The sequence below is a fragment of the Chiloscyllium plagiosum genome, chromosome 1 (assembly GCF_004010195.1).
Source record: "Chiloscyllium plagiosum isolate BGI_BamShark_2017 chromosome 1, ASM401019v2, whole genome shotgun sequence".
Classification (NCBI taxonomy): domain Eukaryota; kingdom Metazoa; phylum Chordata; class Chondrichthyes; order Orectolobiformes; family Hemiscylliidae; genus Chiloscyllium; species Chiloscyllium plagiosum.
In genome coordinates, this window is record NC_057710.1 from 67,985,893 (window position 1) to 68,006,147 (window position 20,255).

General features: G+C 39.5%; 1 protein-coding gene across 1 annotated transcript in view; it reads right to left on the minus strand.

Moving 5' to 3' along the window:
* The window catches only part of cspg4ba (chondroitin sulfate proteoglycan 4ba), a 108,854-nt gene that overhangs the window by 18,753 nt on the left and 69,846 nt on the right, over positions 1-20,255 (minus strand). Inside the window, exon 7 of the mRNA XM_043688541.1 lies at positions 20,014-20,145. Within this exon, the coding sequence (XP_043544476.1) occupies positions 20,014-20,145 (132 nt within the window). The remainder of the gene's footprint in view (positions 1-20,013; positions 20,146-20,255) is intronic.

A 20,255-nucleotide genomic window follows, 5' to 3' on the forward strand; every position in this document is an offset into this window, starting at 1 on the left:
CCCCTTGGCCCGCCCACTCCCCCCGGCCATCTCCACATTCCTGATGAAGAGCTTACGTTTGAAACATTGACTCTCCTGCTCCTTGGATACTGCCTGACCTGCTGTGCTTTTCCAGTGCTTCACTTTTGACTCTAATGTCTTGTCCCTCTGGTCTGGAATAGCGTGCCTTTGAATGATGGATCTTTCCAGCAAGATTGGAGACAATCAGCCTTCCCGAAATGCTAAGTCTCACCTCATGTAGCTGGCTTAATGTGAGGAGGATCTGGGAATTCTCCCAAACCCCGGGCCCACCCTTTTCCCCCTTAAGCAACATCACTAAAAATATGACCTGCTGTTCTGTTGCTTAGCGCACCTTTATGTGTAGTAATTACACCTGCATTTTCTTTACTCAAGGGGAAGTGTTTGAGTGTGCAGTGAAGTCATGAGACACTAAATATATGCAGTTTCCGTTCTTCAAGAGACTACAGTGGCAATACTTCCTTTTGCAAATATCTTCAGACATCTCTGGATCAAAGTACAGGTGGCAATGACAGTTTGTTACAATTGGTGATGTATCACTGGACTGTTACTCTGGCTGTACTCTGACAATGTGGGTTCAAATCTCACCATGGCAACTGGTGGAATTCAGTTTGTTAATACATTTGAAATTGAAAGCTGATCTCCATGTCCATGCCATCTATAACTGATTGTTGTAAAACCCCATCTGCTGCACTAGCATTCTTTTACAACAAAATCTGCCATCTTTCCCCAGTTGGCCTACATGTGGCTCCATACTCAAATTACAGATGGACCAAAAAATACAGGCAAACAGGAAAAAAAACTGTAATAACAAGACATTTAGATGTAAAACACCTATTCTAAAAGAACAACTTTATTTTGAGTGGAATGTAACTGTGCTTAAGAAGATAATAATTAGGGTTCTTAGATTTACTCTGTTAGCATATGTGCAGTGAAATAGGAGCCTGTACATGCTACATCCAAGCCTGGAACTTGTCCCAGGTCCCAAGATGAGGTAATGTGCATGTTTGCAGCATAAGGTTATGTTTGATCAAGGGAGTTCCAATTGCTATTTCCTGGGGCTTGATTGAAGCTCAACTGTGGTGAATATTTTCTTTTTCATTTGCATTTTTTTGGCTCCACGTGGAGCTAGATTCTACTCTATATTTTACACCGCCCTTTCCTACTCCAGTGCCAGAAATTCTGGCACAGAGAAATACAAAGGTGACTACTTACATTTACTAGGAAAAATGCGCCAAAGTGTTTAAAATTGGTAATAATTCAACAAAAATAAATGGAGAACCAAGGAAGGGGCTAAGGAAGATTTTAATGTAATACTTTGAGGTTTAGGGAGAGCTGGAGACACTGCTGCCCAAATGAAATTTCAGGAATGAAGAATTTGGGGTATTGCTGTATTTAAAGAAAGTTACAGAAAAAGGAAGAGTTGGGACCATTACGGAATTGTTACATCATGTGAATTCTTAAACTGGAGACGTTGAGGGACTGGGCTGTGGGCCAGCAAGGATGGGTGAGTGAATTTTAGTGCAGCAAATGTTAAGCCATCAGAGCTTCGGAGGAGCCGAAATTTCTGAAGACCGGAAGAGTAGTATCAAAGATAAAGTGGAATAAGAGGCACTGCACTAATATAAAACAATGTAAATAATACTGATGTTTAGCCATGACACTAAGTACAGGATCACTCTATTTTGCTTGTACACTGTAGGCTCGATTGTTTAGTTGATGGAAAGAATGCAAAATATGGGTGCAGGAGCGATGAAATCAAGCAGCAATCTTCTGCTTTGTCTTAAATTTCATGGGTACCTTCTCCAATACCAATAAAGGTTGTACTTACATAACACTGATATGGGGAGAATATTACAGGGACTTCACAGCAGCTTTAAAAAAGATCTGACCACTACCTTTGGCCACTACTTAAACGGGACTTGCAAACAGGAAAACAAAAAAAAAATGTTACGAGCAGTCTAAAGGAGCAAAGGAAAGTCAAGGCGCAGAGGGGTTTAAGAGCTGGAGCAGGGGGGATTGTGGGTACACTCCAGACTCTAGGAAGGTTGGCAATAGGAGCAATAAAAATGGGGGACATACAAGAGACAGAATTTGAATTTTAAAATGCAGAATTAACAAAAGCTTCATTACCATAAGAAATTTTACCTAAACAGCACTGAGAGGAATCTGCTTGATTTTCTGATATTTACAAGGACATATGACAGACACAGAACAACCAACCGACATTTAGTGGCAATTTATATCTCCATAAGGGAATGAGCTCATGAGACCAGAATGTATTTTTGGCAATATTTTTATTGCTTGTGTTTATCATATGTTGTTGCCTTACTCAAAACTTTAGTTGCCATTTGCTTCTCATTATCAAGCTGATGGTGCCTTTATTTTTCATTCTCGCACGTTGCAACGAGCTATTCACTTTAAATAGCTGCTGCTGTCCTTAAATCGTAGAATCATAGAATCCCTACAGTACATCTGCAAAAATCACAATTTCTGTTTCCTCTCCCCATTATGTGAAATCTGAGTGCACTATGTTTTTCAGGAGCTGCACACTTTATAGGAGAACAGAAGGATCTTGGAAGTGAATATATAGACTAACATGCTCAACTCGAGAAGTCAACATTGTTAACCTATCCTCCATTTTAACGTTCTAAAAGCAGAAGATCTGAGCTCAAGTAATTGAATTACACATGGCACCAGTGGTTGTAAATGTTCCCTGTATTTGAATGCAATTATCCTTCTCATTCAATAGAGAAATACAAATAAATATATCTTAAACGTTGAAACCCAGAAAAATAATGATGCCTAACATTTTGCTATCAGCAGTGTTTTGTATGATACAAACGTCAGCATGATAACATCCTACAAAACATATTTGAGAATTGGTGAACATTTTGTGCTACATAATTTTAGAATCACCTCACAATTATACCCAAGTAAACTGTCCTAGCAAACGCACACAGTTCAAACAAATACTCAGCAGTTTTGGAGACAGACTATTTGAAACATCTTGTTGAATGCTGTCCAGTAGACTATAATAAACCAAAACCCAATCTCTTCTGATTTTCATTTCCATTGAAATCAATTGAAATAGCTATTGTGTGAAATCTAAAATGGACTGATGTGCTATCACCCCACTTACACAAATGGACAAGTTCAAAACTCCCCCATATATGCCCTCATTGATTTTGCTGAATTAGTGTGGCGATTTTCTTTCTTGAAGAATAAAAGCAAATATTACATTGAAATATTACAAAGGCTTTTCATTTCAGAAAATTAAATAAAACACAGTCCATTTTAGCATTTCAAATGTCTGTATGTAGAGTCAAGATTCTTTCCATGAAATTTTGTGGAATTTGGTCAGTTGAAGTGAGCACTGCATTGATTCAGAGAAACATCACACACTGGAACATTCCATGCTGTTCCTTAATGAAATCCACGGATGCCAATACTATTACATGACAGTCTTCCTTGTTGTTAAGAGATAAACTGAGCTCAGCTTGTCAGACTGAAAAAAAAACAATATCAGCAATGGTTCCTTGCTATCCAGTTAGCCCTGGTGGAAAGCATGCAGATGCAAGGCATCTACTAATGACAGTATTGGTCTCAGCTGTGATGCCCTTCACAGTGGAATAGCTTTGAGAGATTCGTTTTGAGCTTGCACACGAAGAATGGACACTTGAGTGACTTGTTGATAGACTGCTGAGCTGCTGAGTCAGCACCTTTGGGATAGAAGATTGGAAGAACTAAAAATCTTAGTGTATTATGCATGGTTTCAAATCAGTTGTAAAGTACGTCAATCATAAAATAAACACATTTGGAAGCCTGCTGATCAGGAATACACAATTGAAATGTAGTGCAGATAATACTACAAAGTAATATGACATTGTCAACAATAATGATCCTGCATTTCAACAGTGTCACAGCGCATACAAATGTATATAAGATTATTAAAGGAAGAGAAAACATGAATTTGGGTAATACATTTGAATTCAGTGTTCAATTAGATCACATGAACACAGGTAGTAAAAGGCTAGTGTAGGACTGAAAACTCTTCTCCTTATTCAGATGTATTCCTGAGAATTGTAGACTAATAAAGGCTTAATACTGATTTTCTTTGTAACTGAGGGGTTGAACATCAAAATCTTTCTGGATGACGAATGTAACTCTGCACTTCCATCTCCATTCGAAAGGCTGTCTGACCAACGTCTAGCACAAACCCACCATCTTCCCCAAGTTACCTTGACTATCTCTTGGTATTCTATCATTACTGCAGTCCATATTATGGTCCATAGGGATCATATGTCAAATTACATTATAGGTAAGACTGTGTTTAAAAAAAAAAAGTGCCAAACACTAGACAGAATAATGTGGAATTCACCTGTCTGAATAGTCCCTCAGATTAAGGGCGACTTACATCCACTCAGTTTGATGTATTCTGAGGTGGCTAATACGCCTACCAACCAACCTGCAGACTCTGGCACATATGGGCTAAGTGACACTTTATGGATTGGCAGATGAGTTGTGGAGATTTGTAAACTTATTTCAAAACCTTGACTTAATCTCTGCGTGCTCCTGATGAAAGCTCTCTGTCTTCTCCAGTAAGCTTCAAAGATTTTCGCAGAGTCAATGACTTTTGAGAGATTGGAAAGGCTACCAATTCACTGAATCAGAGTACAGAAGAGGCTTTTCAGCTCACCAGGTCTGTACCACTAAAAATAGACTATTATCTACACTAGTCCCATTTCTCCACACTAGGCCCATAGTCTTGAATATTATATTTCAAGTGCACATGCAAGCATATTTTAAAGGTTATGAGATGCCCAGCTTCCAGGCAATGCATTCCAGACCCAAACACTCTTTGGGTGAAAAGATTTTCCTCAAAATCCCCTCTAAACTTTCTGCCTTTCACTTTAAAATTAATCCCCTTTGTTATTGACAAGGACTGGTATTACTTATTGGACTAAAACTATTCTGAAAGAGTTTCTTTAACCACCAGGAGGGGACAATTAGGATTCTTGAAACATAGGACAACTTGGCAGTAGCACTGCAAGGCATGCATGTGTGAAAGGACATCAGATTCACTAACTCATGAAATCTGGATCTGAAGACATGACCAAAGGTAAAAATAAGAGATGACGCTCATGGAATATGCAAGCTCATCAATCCACCCTCTTGGAAGCAAATACATACAGGAGAATGTAAAGAATGAGTTTGATGAAATGAAGAACACAGATTATCAGCGAGGCTTGTTCAACTTCAGGGCTGAAAAGCCACCATTTTCCAATCACATTTAGTTCTGAAACACATTTAGTTTTGAACTGTTAAGTCAGTTTCTCTCTCCACAAATGCTGACAAAACCTGTTGGGATTCTCCGTGAATTCTCTCTGCGTTTGTTTCAGCTTCCCAGCATCCACAGTATTTTGCCTTTTTATGCGTATGAGTCAATTCATTTGACAGAGGAATCCAAAGAGGAATCATTACTTTCAGGTGATCATTCTAAAGATACTGCCCAGAGATTACCTTTTTGCATATCCATTAACCGAGTGCTGTTACAGTAGTATTTGGACAGAATTACTGCACACATTGTGTGCACTGCCCATGATATTGCTGTAATGGGAAAAACCACGACAGAAATTTATGCTCACTAATGGCAACAGCTTGTCAAAAGAGTTTGTCTTCAAAATAGGGTGAATGTGGGTGACTAACTTTCTTGTACTTATGTGAGATATGTGATCTGCCCTGACTCGAGTCAGAGTCGAGTCTTAAAGACATGCCTCCGATTATTCAAATTTCTTTTGTGCCATACTTACCCAAATTCATTTATAGATTCTCTGAGGTCACAGCTGCAAATGGAGTGATGTTGAGGAGAAACAGATACCAGCTGAGGGAATTGTCCAGCTGTACAATACTCAGCAGAGCAACTGTACGGAGAATACGTCCCGAGATGAACTTTGAGAGCAAAACAACAGAGGACAATTATGATACTACACAGCATACCAACACACCTAGAAATTAACACCAAAATGATGAAATGTCACAAGATCTTGGAGGATCGGTAAGCCAACTATACCCTGTAAAGACCTTAATCTCTTAATTGACGTACTGCGATAAAACCTGTCTAACAGTGAAAAACATGTATTCACTAGTGTCTATGTATTTTGTTTTATTGTATGAAATGTTACTGATTGGGGTAAAACGTTGTTGTGGTACAACTTTAAGAGAACATGCAAATGATTGACATATGATTGAAGAACCAGGATGTAAAGCAACAAGAGAAGAGAAGGCTGACTTTAGCAGTGGTGGTTGTCATTATGTGTGTTGTAGGCCTGTTTGTTGAGGTCCCCTGTGACATGCATGCATGTAATAGTTCTAGTCTTCAAACGGGCATAAAATGTAATTATAGGTTATTAATCCTGTGAGAGATTGGGGGAGCTTGTGTAAAGAAGAAATTCAACTTGCCCAAAAGGAGGGATTTGAGGCTGTACCAGCCATGCCAGGAAAGTATCTCCATGGCGTTTCAGATTTTGGGCAGGGATTCCATCTACCTTACAGACTTTGTTGGTTTTTCAATATGAACAGCTTTTTCAACTTCACTGTGAACCTGGCTCCTGCTGGAACTGAGCCATACTGGATATTGAAGAATGGGGTTCAGGACATTCAAACTGAACAAAGACTCCAGATTGAGCAGCTCTTCAAAATGCTCTCTCTCTAGCTTGACTCTCAACATGATGGGTCTTTGATTTTTTGGATCATCTTGACAGCACTGAAGAAACTATGTTTGTTACAGATGTAAGGATTGATGGATATCCTTCTTTATCTCAAGTTTATGCTGCACTGTTGCTTTCAGTTATCAGTAGGACTGAATTTCTCTCAATATTACGTAAAGTTTCCAGTCTGTGGGAGCTTTGCACTTGCCTGTGATTATGACCTGTATCTTCTTGGTTGTTTCTGTCAAATCAGTCATGCTATTTCCTGGTAGAGAGGCCATGGACCTTTCTGCAGGTGCTTGTTATGGTAGAATGCAAGGTTGATCAAGCACCATAGGCACACAGAAGCTCCTGATGGCTGCAAGTTGACAGTGCACTGATTGAGAAGGGCTGCTTTGGTGGGAACCCTGAGTTCTTCAGTATTAATTTTATGGTTACATTGCTTTTGTTTCCTCTGTGGTACGAAGGGCTAGCTGGCGGAGCTGATAAACCAGTTAAGGCAGTGACCAGTCCAGTATTGGTAGAATCTGTCGTGGTGGATGATGTGGACATCCCTTCAGCACCTTTCTAGAACAAGGACATGGTTAAGCAAGTGTCTTGGTTTGGACTGTGGGTGTAGCATTGCTGATGAAACAAGATGGTCGATCGTTCCTCAGATGTACTCTTATCAGGAGGACTTTCTCAGTTTGCTTTCCCTACTCCTTTGCTAGAGATTTATGTCATTCCTGAAGAAGGGCCTGTGCCCGAAACGTCGAATCTCCTGTTCCCTGGATGCTGCCTGACCTGCTGTGCTGTACCAGCAATAAAGTTTCAACAGAGATTTATGTCCCTCTCAACTCTGGCATTGAGATCTGCATGTAGGATTTGTGTCTCTTCTGAGCATTCATGGAGTTTAAAATTCAAGAATAGGAAGGTCTTTTAACTTCACAAAAGCACATTTAGTTCTAAACCATTCCAAGTGACAGCAATTATTCACATTTTTCCTTTTCAATACAGGATACTGAAATCAACAAATTCAATTATTTTGTAAAATAAAAACTTGGTATGTGAGCATGCTGAGACTTGCAAAAATCTTATCTACAGCAAAATTGATTTGTTTATATTATTTCCCCATTTGCAAATACACACCAGATTTATCACCAGTATACACTGGTCCAATCTCCAATCAGTTCAACTGATCAAAAGACAAATATTCTCATCTCAGAAATGAGAGAGAAACCAGATATTAAAAGGATTTAATGTTACAATTTGCACTGATCAATCAAAACCTTTTTCTTTTTGTCCCTTCCCATGCCTACTGTTCCATGAGGCAGACAAAGTCTGTTTCCATAGGATGCTTTTCTGGTACTGGTTGCTAGCCTGTAAACAGAGGTTGGAGCTTGAGAGATGTCACTCCACACATCAAGAATGACTGAACACTCTTAGCGGTGCACATGGCAAAAATGTACAGGTTTATGAGCCACCTGTTTAGCTACGTTACAAATGCTTTTGCTGTAGACAACAAATCCTGATGAGGGATTTGAACCAGGTGCTTGTGGCCTAAAGAGAATGAAACTCCCACTGCACCACAACACCACCCTCAACTAGATTTGAGGATTTTCAAAATTAGGAAATGTGTAACTTTATTCTCCTAAAATGTATTACCAAGAACATAAAAAGAAGTCAACTCTGCAGAGCTCAGTAATGCAGTTCAAAAATAACAGCGTGGAAAATATTTTTTATATAATCAGACACAAGCAAATAGGGATTTTTCTGCTCAACTACAGGTCGGTAAATGGACAGAAGAGATAGGTCTGTTTAATGTGTACTGTACCTCGTATGATCTAATAATTGATATTGGCTTCATGGTCACCATTAGACTCTCAATTTCAGATATTTATTGAATTCAAATTTCATAATCTTCAATGCTGGGATTCGAACCTAAGCAGCATTACCTTAGTTTCGGAATTAATAGGAGATAGTGATGACTATCGATGCTGGAGAAGTCAGAGTCGATAAAGTGTGGTGCTGGAAAAAGCACAGCAGGTCAGGCAGCATCTGAGAAGCAGGAGAGTCAACGTTTCAGATGAAAGGTTATGCCCGAAACGTCAACTCTCTTGCTCCTTAGAGGCTGACCTGCTGTGCTTTTTCCAGCGCCACACTTTCTGGATTTAATAGTCTATCGATAATACCACTTGGGCCTCTCATCATTAACTATATTCAAACGTCGTTGTTTCCATTGTTGTCCAAGGCAGACAGCTCCAAATTCCCCAACCCTTTCAGAGTTTCCCTTCATCTCTGTCCTGAAACAGCAATCACTAATTTGAAAGCAACATCCCCTAGTTCAGGATTCACCCAAAGGAAACATCATTTCCACATCTACCTTGTCAAGACCATTCAGGATTTTATGAATTTCAATCAAATCACCCCCACTCTTCTAAAGTCCAGTGAAAACAATCCGAGAGTCAAGATTGTGGTGCTAGAAAAGTACAGCAGGTCAGGCAGCATCTGAGGAGCAGGAGAATCGACGTTTCGGGTACAAGCCCTTCATCAGGAATGAGGCTTGTGGGCTGAGGGCCAGCAACTTGTTCATTCCATGTATGAATCTAGTAAACCTCCACTGAGCTGATTCTGATGCATTGTTATATCCTTCCTTAATTAAGGAGAATAAAAGTGCACGCAATTGAGATGTAGTCTAACTGATTTCCTGTACAGATGAAATACAACTTCTTTAATTTTACATTCAATTCCTCGTGGTCAAGAATAGCATTCAATTAGCTTTCTTGTTTCCATGCTGTACTTGCGTTATAACATGCAGAAAATAAGGACTGCAGACACTGGAGAAGTCAGAGTCGGAAAGTGTGGCGCTGGAAAAAGCACAGGTCAGGCAGCATCTGAGAACCAAGGGAGTCGACAGCTTGGATGAAGGGTTATGCCCAACACATTGACTCTCCTGCTCCTTGGATGCTGCCTAACTTGCAGTGCAGCGCCACCCTTTTCAAACTCTGTAATCTAACATTTCTGGGTCATACATCACAATATCTTGATATCTCTGCATTTTTGAATTCTGCATTAGATGGGATTTAATAACACTTTTTTTTCCTTCCTGCCAAAGTGAACAACTTTATATTTTCCACATTATATTCCATCGATTATATTTTTGCCCACTCACTCAATCTATCTGTATTTGTCTGCAACACTAATTATATGAATGATAGTTTTACTGAAAATTATTTGAATCAAAGCTACTGGCAATTTGAATAGACCAACATATGTAGTTTAGAGATGTTCACCCACTTGACTGATTAAAAGTCAAAACCGAGGAGGATGAAGAACTTCAACAACATTTCAGTATGCTCATTTTTTCCCTTGTGTGGGAAGATCAGTTTACAACCTGAATATTAATCGAAATGAATATTATAGTGAAGACACAACATGGGGACTATTAATCTTTAATTCCATCACATGACTCAACATTGAGGACTTTCATTTGAAAGAAGGAAACATAAAATGAGGTAGTATCGTGTTTTAATTGTTTTTTTTTCCCCACAGGATGAGGGCATTACTGACCAGACCAGCATTTATTGCTCATCCCTGATTGCCTGGGAGATGGTGGTGAGCTGCCTTCTTGAACCATGGCATTCCATGGTCCCATCCACTGTAGTATTGAGGAAGGGCTTGCAGAATCTTGACCCTGATAACAGTGAGCAGCCTTGAAACCGCCCACTTCTAGTTTCAATAAAGGTGGAACAAGTACAGACCATTGTGCGAAACCTATTAGTGAGAAGAGTTGATCATTTAAATATTATAATTATGCCACCTGATTTCATTTTAACATTCATTCTAATGCTCAATCTTTAGGCCCATTAAGTTTCCCTATTAAAATTTTCTCTAGAGATAGTTGTATTTATTTACTCTCTTCCTTGTACCCCTTGAATAATCAGTATTTTTGGAAGGTTATTCATGTCGCCTACCATGCAGACTGATGTAAATTAGTTACTCAACTTCTCTCCCATCTCCTGCTCCCCCATCCTTGTGGTCCAAGGGGCCTAAGTTTAGTTCCTCGCTTCCTTTTTATACATTTAAAGAATTTTAATCTCACATAATTATATTTATATTTCCTGTCCATCTTAATATTTTATGCAAACTTACCATCTAAAGGTTATTTCCACCATTTTCTTTGATTGGTTTGTAAACATTCCCAATCCTCTGGTTTACCACTAATCTTTGCCACATTGCATCATTTTTTCTTTCAATCTGATACCATCCTTAACTTCGCTGGTTAACTTATCCTGTTCCTAGAATCTTTCTTCCTCGCTGGGATATATCACTATTGTAAGCCATGAACTATTCTCTAAACGGTATGCCATGTTAAATTCTTTTCTCATCTACTCCAGCCAGCTTCGTCCTCATTCCTCTGCACTTACATTTATCTAAGAATAGCACAGTCATTTCAGATTTAACTTCTCTCTCTCAAATTCAGTGCTAAATTCTACCATGTTATGGTCACTGTTTTCTAGGGAATCTTTTACTATGAGATCATTAATTAAACTTGCCTTATTAAACAGCAGATCCAAATACCTGATCCCTAGTTTGATCCACAACATATTGCTCTTGGAGAAAGCCCCAAGTACACTCTATGAATTCCTCCTTATTAGTATCTCTGGTAATCTAAGATTAAAGTCATCTATGATTAATGTACTGCCTTTTTTGCATACCCTCTATTTATTGATGTATTGTCTGTTCTACTATATAGCTACTATTGGGATTACAGACAACTTCTATAAGACCACAAAACATAGGAATAGAAGCAGAATATTCAGCCTGTTGAGTCTGAGATGATGGCTGATTTGATAATCTTCAACTACACTGTCCTGCCTTTTGCCCACAAATCTGGAGCTCCTTATTGATTAAAAATCTATGTCAGCCTTGAATATACTTAATGACAGCCATGGGCAGTAACAAATTCTACAGATTCACAACACTGAGAATAAAAGTCATTTAATGTGGTGGCCAAGGCTTGTATTGATACCACTGTGCCAATATAGTCTCTGATGTTTACCATGCTAAATGTAAACTCACTTTGTGTATCGATTGCCTGACCAAATATATTGGCTAAACATTTCATGGATTTTGTCTGACATAGTTTAGTAAATTACCCTTAGTCCATTAGAACACTGTACTTGGCTTCTTTTTGGATGTAGATCCTTATGACATTGAAGCACTTACTCTAGTCTTTGCTTTCTGCATTGGCACTTCCATTGTCCTCTGGTGCTATATGCCTTGCATATAATGCTAAAATTGGAGCATTTTCTTGGCGTGTGTGTAGGATGAACCACCCATATAGTTTAATAGACTTAATTGGCTATTGTGCTGAAGATGGTCTGTAGATACTAGTTTATTCATCAGTATAGTTTTGTATTTACATTGGCTTTGTAGCAATACTTTTTTGTTGTAACCTCTTGGTTGGTCGAAGAAGTCGTTTTGGAATGTTTCCATTGGAGTAGGTATTATCATGTACTTGATTATTTGTTGCTGTCAAGTTGTAAACATGTCCCACATATCAGCATCCACTTACGAATTGGTCAATTATTTCTGTCAGCTGTTAGCTAAAGGAACCGAATTTCACATGGTGCATCCTGAAATTGAGTTACCAGTATCTTTCCCTTTGTATAATCCATTCAGATGGAGGTAAGAAATAACATCTTTCAATCCAAGATAATCTCTTGATACTACACTTATTTCAGCCCATACTAACAAAGCTTCTCCACCACCCTTTTCTTCCTGACTGTTGTTATTTTGAAAAGTCACATACCCCTGATTATTAGTTCCCAGCTGTGAATATCTTATAACCATGTCTCTGCAATGGTTATAGAATCACACCAATTCATCTCTATTTGTGCCATTAATTCAATTATTTTGTTGCGAATACTATGTGCCGCTAATTTTGCCTTTGTACCTTTTTCCCCTTTTGATCCTATTTACTGCTGTTTTCTGTGTTTGTACACTCTGTCTCTTCTTGTTCCACTCTGGGTATCTTTAACCAAGTAGCTGCCCTGTAATGCAATCATACCTTTTGCTTTGTAAGTGTCAAATTGCCCCACCCCCAAACCCTCCATGTCCTCCATTTCCAGTTTCCCCCTGCCAGCACTTCCTCCCTCCTAACCACTATTAATTTGAAAACCTATCTGCAGCTCTAGCTATCTGATTTGCCAGGTTACTTGTCCTAACATGGATGGAGGGAATTAATTGAAATTATTCCATTCATAGAATCATGCAGTTACAAAAGATACTTAGTTAACGTGACTATTAGTCATGGAATAGATGTAGGAGCAGAATTAGGCCATTCAGCCCATTGAGTCTGCTCCACCATTCAATTATAGCTGATGTGTTCCTCAGTCCTATTCTCCTGCCTTCAGCCGAGAACCCTTGATCCCCTTACTAATCAAGAACCTATCTATCTGTCTTAAACACACTGAATGACTTGGCCTCTACAGCCTTAGTGGCAATGAGTTCCAGAGTCATCATCTTCTAGCTGAAGAAATTCCTCCTCATCTCAGTTCTAAAGGGTCATCCTATCATCCTGAGGCAGTGCCCTTTGGTGGTAATTTCGTCTAATTGTGGAAGCATCATCTCTACCTTCATGCTATCCAGGTCTCTCAGTACTCTAAGTTTCAATGAGATCACCTTCCCCCTATTCTTCTAAACTCTATCAAATACAGTCCCAGAGTCCACAACTGCTCCTCTTTTGACGATCCCTTGACCCCGGGATCATTCTTGTAAACTTCCTCTAGACCCCCTTCAACACCATCACATCCTTCCTTAGATAAGGGGCCCAAAACTGCTCACAACATTCCTAATGTGATCTGACCCACAGCCTTATACAGCTTCAGCAGTACATCTGTGCTCTTGTATACTAGCGGACTCCCTTTGCACTTCAGATTTCTGAAGCCTTTTCCTTTTAGAAAATAGTCAACAGCTCTATTCTTCCTACCAAAACTAACACCTCCCACCTTCCAACATTGTATTCTATCTGCCTCTTTGTTCACTTGCCTAGTATGTTCAAGTCCTTCTACAGCCTCCCTGCTTCTTCAACATTACCGGTCTCTCCCCCTATTTGTGTATCATCTGCAAACTTAGCAGCAATGCTCTCAGTTCCTTCATCCAGATTGTTAACGTATAAACAATAACATTCCACAGTTCTGTGATGCACCCTTCCCTGTAATAAATCAAAATAAACCCGGACAGGTATGTGCTGCAATGCCTATCCTTCCCAGGCCTGGACAGAGCTCCACCGTTGCCCTGACATTGTTCCTCCTTTCCCCATTGACCCTCTTCCCCATTTACTGCCTTCACTTCAGTTGAAGACCTTACACTGCAATCATTAACCTTCGTTTAAATCCCTATCACTACTTGGGTAAAGCAGCAATTCCTTACTCGAGCACCTGGGAGAAGTCAAACTTGCCAGTGTGCCCCTCTTGTACACAGCCAGTTATCTGAAGGTTTCCATTTCTTGATTGGGTACAACCTAATTCCTTGAGGAGAAAGTCAGGACTGCAGATGCTGGAGATCAGAGCTGAAAATGTGTTGCTGGAAAAGCACAGCAGGTCAGGCAGCATCCAAGGAGCAGGAGAATCGACGTTTCGGGCATGAGCCCTCCGGAAGAAGGGCTCATGCCCGAAACGTCGATTCTCCTGCTCCTTGGATGCTGCCTGACCTGCTGCGCTTTTTCAGCAACACATTTTCAGCTACAACCTAATTCCAGTAGGATGTGCTTTTAATGCGATTCACATGTAGTTGATTGACTTTGTAGTATCAGCAATCAAGAAAAGTGACTCACTTGTTCAGGTTGGAGAACCTAATTTGTAAGGTTTATAGCACCATTAGGATTCTGAATTTTCTGAATCACCCAGTTAAGATCCCCCCAACTACATTTCATCTCACTCCTTCTGGGACAGGAAGATTCCACCCATTAACTTTGTTTCTCTCTCAAGGTCTAGCAGCATCTGGAGAGTTCTTTCAGCAATCTTTGTTCCTGAGAACACCTACTTTAAAAATTCAGCTTTTGTTTCATACAAATGGGAAACCATCTGTTACAGTACAACATGCAGCAGAGGTACAATTAACTTTTCATTGGTCCACTATGCCCCAATTTCTGTCAGAGAAACCATATCAGAAAATGATTCTCACACTGGCTATAAATATTTGGGGATATTTCCACCTTAACATTTGCCAAATAGATGCGAGATATATATGGTTTCAGAAATAACCAAGTTTTACTTTGAGTTTTACTCTAAAGTGCAGAGGGGAACCCAGCAGTTTGCAAGTCATATTCTGGATATGTTGCAGATATTTGGTGACTGGTCTCAATCAAGAAAGTTAGCCTTTTTATTTGTTGATTCCAACTCATGCCAGTTAGACATGGGCGTGGATGTTTCTTTGATGTGTGAGTTCACAAATGAAATGATCAGACCCTAAATCGCTGAATCATCAAGGGACTTCTGATGAAACAGGCTGAAAAATGTACAGCAAGCTGCTCACGAAACAAAAATGTCTTTAACAAAGAGACAAAAAGTCTATTTAAAACTATTGTGCAACTTTTACAAAGTACTCTAAAGTATTTACTGCACAGAAGCATACCCATGGGCCCAAGATGTACCTATCAATGTTTATGCTCCACACATATCGTCTCCCACTCTTCATATACCCAGCTCCCTTCAAATCGGTTTCACATTAATCTAACTTCCCTCAACTGCTGCTACGGTATTCACTTCAACTAATTCTCAAGGTAGTGAGTTCTAACCACTCTCCAGGCAAAGATATTTTTCCTGAATTCCCTATTAGACCTTTAATAAACCTATTTCATATTTATGGCCTCACCTGCAAATATAAAGATCTCTACATCTACCTCATCTAACCCATTCATTATCTTAAAGACCTTTACCAGATCCCATCTTAGTCTTCTCTTTTGCAGAGAAAAGCTCCTTTTTTTTTCCTTTTTTAGTAAGTAACATATACTGTCACTTATGATATAAATGTAATTTGTTTTGTATTTTTGCAATGACTCTACAGTCTTTTAACAAACAAAGAGATGAGGTCCAATTCAGGCTTTACATTACAGGGTAAGAAACGAAGAGCAGAGGACTAGAAATTAACCCAAATGCTTTGTTTTATATTGAAAGACCACCCATGGGCTAGGTAAGATTTCAATGTTAGGATTAGCGTGGTGTTGGAAAAGCACAGCAGGTCAGGCAGCATCCGAGGAGCAGAAAAATTGAAGGGCTTTTGCCCAAAATGTCTTCGATTTCAATGTTGCCAAATAGTGCTGAGAGTCAGAGATGTACAGCATGGAAACAGATCCTTCGGTCCAACTCGTCCATGCCAACCAGGTATCCTAAATTAATCTAGTCGCACTTGGCCCATATACCTCTAAACCCTTCCTATTCATATACACATCCAGAAGAGTAATAGTACCAACCTCCCCCACTTCCCCTGGCAGCTTATTCCATATACACACCACTTTGCATGAAAAGGTTGCCCCTAAGGTACCTTTTAAATCTTTCCCCTCTCACCTTAAACCTATGGCCACTAGTTCTGCACACACACCCCCACCTCAGGGAAAATACCTTGTGTATTTACCCTATCTGTGCCCCTCATGATCTTATAAACCTCTATAAGATTACCCCTCAGTCTCCGACGCTCCAGGGAAAACAGCCCCAGCCTATTCAGCCTCTCCCTGTAGCTCCAACCCTGGCAACGTCCTTGTAAGTCTTTTCTGAACCCTTTCAAGTTTCACAACATCTTTCTCATATTCTTAGCTAAGGAAGAGTTCTGAAGTGTCACATGGACCAACAGATGACTAGGAACCTATTGACTGCATCGTACTTGCATCTTAGAAATGGCTCAAGTGTCAACTGTTTGACTGCTGATAATTTTGATCAACTCGGGCTACTTGAATAATATAGCTAAAGGCTATATTGAAGAACAACCTGTGATTTTCACTTTCTTATTTTGCAATGTCAATGTGACACAAAATTGTCAATCCATAGTCATCTCCTACATAAACTGCCATTCAGGCCTCATTAAATTTGACCAAAAAGAATTGCAAAGTTTTTGGACTTTCTTCTTGCTACTCAGTTTATAAGTGATGCAAGACAAGCTATGTCTTTTTGCTTTTTCAGCGCTCTGTAAAGAAATCTTTCACTTCAAGCTGAGTGCAGCATCCTGACAGTGCAAATATTTATTGGTTTTTGGAGCTCAAATAAGTGTGGTAGGTACCTCAAGTGGTTTCTGGTAAATTATATTGTAAGTAAAGGGCAGCTATCAATACCATATTAGCCCATTCCTGAAGAAGGGCTTATGCCCGAAACGTCGATTCTCCTGCTCCTTGGATGCTGCCTGACCTGCTGCGCTTTTCCAGCAACACATTTTTCAGCTCAATACCATATTAGACCCTTATACTCATAAGTATGCAAGCTTCACTTTGTAGTGGTGGTGTGCTTGTTGAAAGCCCTCTTTACTTTGGCTGCAAAGCATCAGCAGCATTGTTTGAAAAACAATTTCCAGCCTACAGGCTTGTTTGCCAAACATTACTGGCTGTTCGTCCTAGATTTGGTTTAAGCACAAAAACACCAGAATGTAAACATCAAGTGCTGCAACACGCCCTTTTCCATCTTAAAGATAACTATAAACTAAACAACCAAATGTCCGGGAAATGAATTTACATGGCTTGCACTTAACAGAAAATGCAAACACAAAAATGTGTCAGATTCCAAAGTCAGCTCAGGAAACACAGATGAACAAACAAATTAAAAATCAATAAATTAGGCTGTTGGTGCTTAGTGCTTACAAAGTGGAAGCTCATGGGTTTGATTTTTTAAATTCACTCATGGGATGTGGATGTCACCAATATTTATTGCCTGCCCCTACCTGCCCTTGAGAAGATGGTGAGCTGTCTTCTGGAACTGCTGCAGTGCTGTGGGTTGACTGTCAATGCGGATAGGGAGGGAGTTACAGGACTTTGACCCAGCAACAGTGAAAAGAATAGCCATTTCTTTCCAAGTCTGGTTTGTGAGTGGCTTGGTGGGGAATTTGCCAATGGTGGTTTCTTCATGTGTTGGATGCCCTTGTCCTTTTAATGGTGGCGGGGGTGAGTTTAGAAGGTGCTGTCAAAAATAAGTCTGGGTGAACTTCTGCAGTACATCGTGTAGATAGAATACACTCCTTCAACTGAGAGATGTAGTTAGTGAATGTTTGTAGATATGGTGCCAGTCAGGTGGCTGCTTTGTCCTGGATGGTGTCAAGCTTCTTGAGTGTTGTTGGATTTGCACTCATCCAGAAAAATGGCAACCATTCCGTCATACTCCTGACTTATGCCTTATTGGTGGTGGACAGGCTTAGGAACATCAGGATGAGAGTTACTTGTTGCAAGGTTTCCTAGCCTCTGACTTGCTCTTGTAGACACTGTACTTCTATGACTAAGTACACCAGTTCACATTCTGATCAATAGAAATCCCTCAGGATTTTGATAGTTGGAGATTTATTGATGGTAATGTCATCAAATGTCAAGGGGTGATGGTTGCCTGGGATTTTTGTGGCATAAACATTACTTGCCACTTATCAGCCCAAACCTGGATACTGTCCAGGTCTTACTGTATTTGAGCATGGATGCTTCAATACCCAAGGTGTCACAAATGGCGCTGAACATTATGCAGGGATCAGTCAAGTCTGACCTGATGATTGAGAAAAGGTCAGCGATGGAACAGCTGAAGATAGTTGGGCCTTGGATAATACCCTGAGGAATCCCAGTGATGTGCTTGAGTTGAGTGGCTGACCTCCATCACCCACAACCTTTGGACCAGCTATGACTCCAACCAGCAGAAAACTTTTCCTCTGATTCCCATTGACACTAGTTTTGTTAAGGATCCATGATGCCCCACCTGGTCAAAGGTGGCTTTGTTACCAGGCGCAGTCAGTCTCACCTCATGTCTGGAATTCAGCTCTTTTCTATATGTCCTTATTTTTTAATCCACCATCAAAAAGTAAGTGGTTTAAATGGGTTTTCTGTTACTAAGTTAACTTTTGTTTGAAGAATACCACAAAATTAGATCAGAATTTGATTATCACTGTCATGTTGAAACTTTTATTATTTAATCTTTTGATTGGCTGGAGATCAGGTATGAGTGAATTTTACGGATATATTTTCTGCTAAAGAACTTCATAGTTTGGTAAGTTTATTAGAGGACATGAAAGTAGGTAAATTTAGATTTTAAATTGTAAATGTTATTATTACTTTACAAACAAATTTATAATGCTGTAGCACGGTTTGTAATGAAATGGTGCATTTGCAGTTCTGATCGAGGAATGAAAGCTCTGCTGATAAAGGCAGTGGTGGCTAATAAAATGTTCAAATTATGAACAGAAAATAGTTATGGTACTAGTCTTCCATGGGCAGTGTAATCGCACCACTTTATAGGGAACATTGAGAGCAAATTCATGGCATGCTTTCAAAAGGAGCTGGAAGAATTCTTTGCTGTCTCCAGCATAACCACTTGCATATGGACACTGCAAGTCGCGTATAAACCTTCCAGATCTAATATGGTCCTTTTCCGGGTCAGTTTTTCTCTGACTCATGTTATTTTCTCTATTTATTTGTCTGAATTTTGTATGGCTTGACAGGTGGTGGTGATAGATGGGGACTATGTATCAATTATACCACGACATCAGAAGTTAAAAATCACACAACACCAGGTTAGATTTTTAACTTTGTACACCCCAGTCCAACACCGGCATCTCCAAATCATGACATCAGAAGGCAGTGTTAATGGACTAAGTGGTTTCTTCCCATCTTTTGTTTTCGTATGTTTATGTTGAAAGAAGAGGGCCATATTAGACCAAAGCACGATTGTTAAAAAAAGCAACGCTACAAATATTAAAACGTATAATTAGCTTAATTATAAACATTAAATAGATGACCAGATAATAACTTGTTCTTGATGGCAGTGCAAATAACACTCATTCATCCTTGATAACCAACAGAAACTTCCATCCTGCTGAGTCTATCCATTATATTTACTGCATATATTTTACAGCTTATTTTTCCTAATCTTGGAACAAATGTCATAAATAATAGTTGGATAGGTCTTGGTGAACTGAACAGAATGTTATTTAAAAGAAACAAAATCAAGCTTTTCACAGAAACAGTATTTGAAAATAAATCTGTATTCGTTCGGTGGCAGACAATTTCATACTTAGCAGCACTTTAGCAAAATATATAATGGGTCAAAATGAATAAGTGACAACTTACCTGGAAAAACTCTTAAACCATTGTTTTCCTCCATATTAATGACCAATGCTCCAGCAGTAATGCTGAAGATCTGTCGAGGAGCAAAGTTTAGTCCATCTGTAACCTGGAAGTTAAATCCACCCGACATGGCTCCTGGGGGTAAAAAAAAACAATCAGAATGGCAAACTGAATATATTAAAAACTTCATTTCAGGAAAGCAACTCATTTAACCAGGGGCATCCCAGAAGTTCCTGACTCTCAGC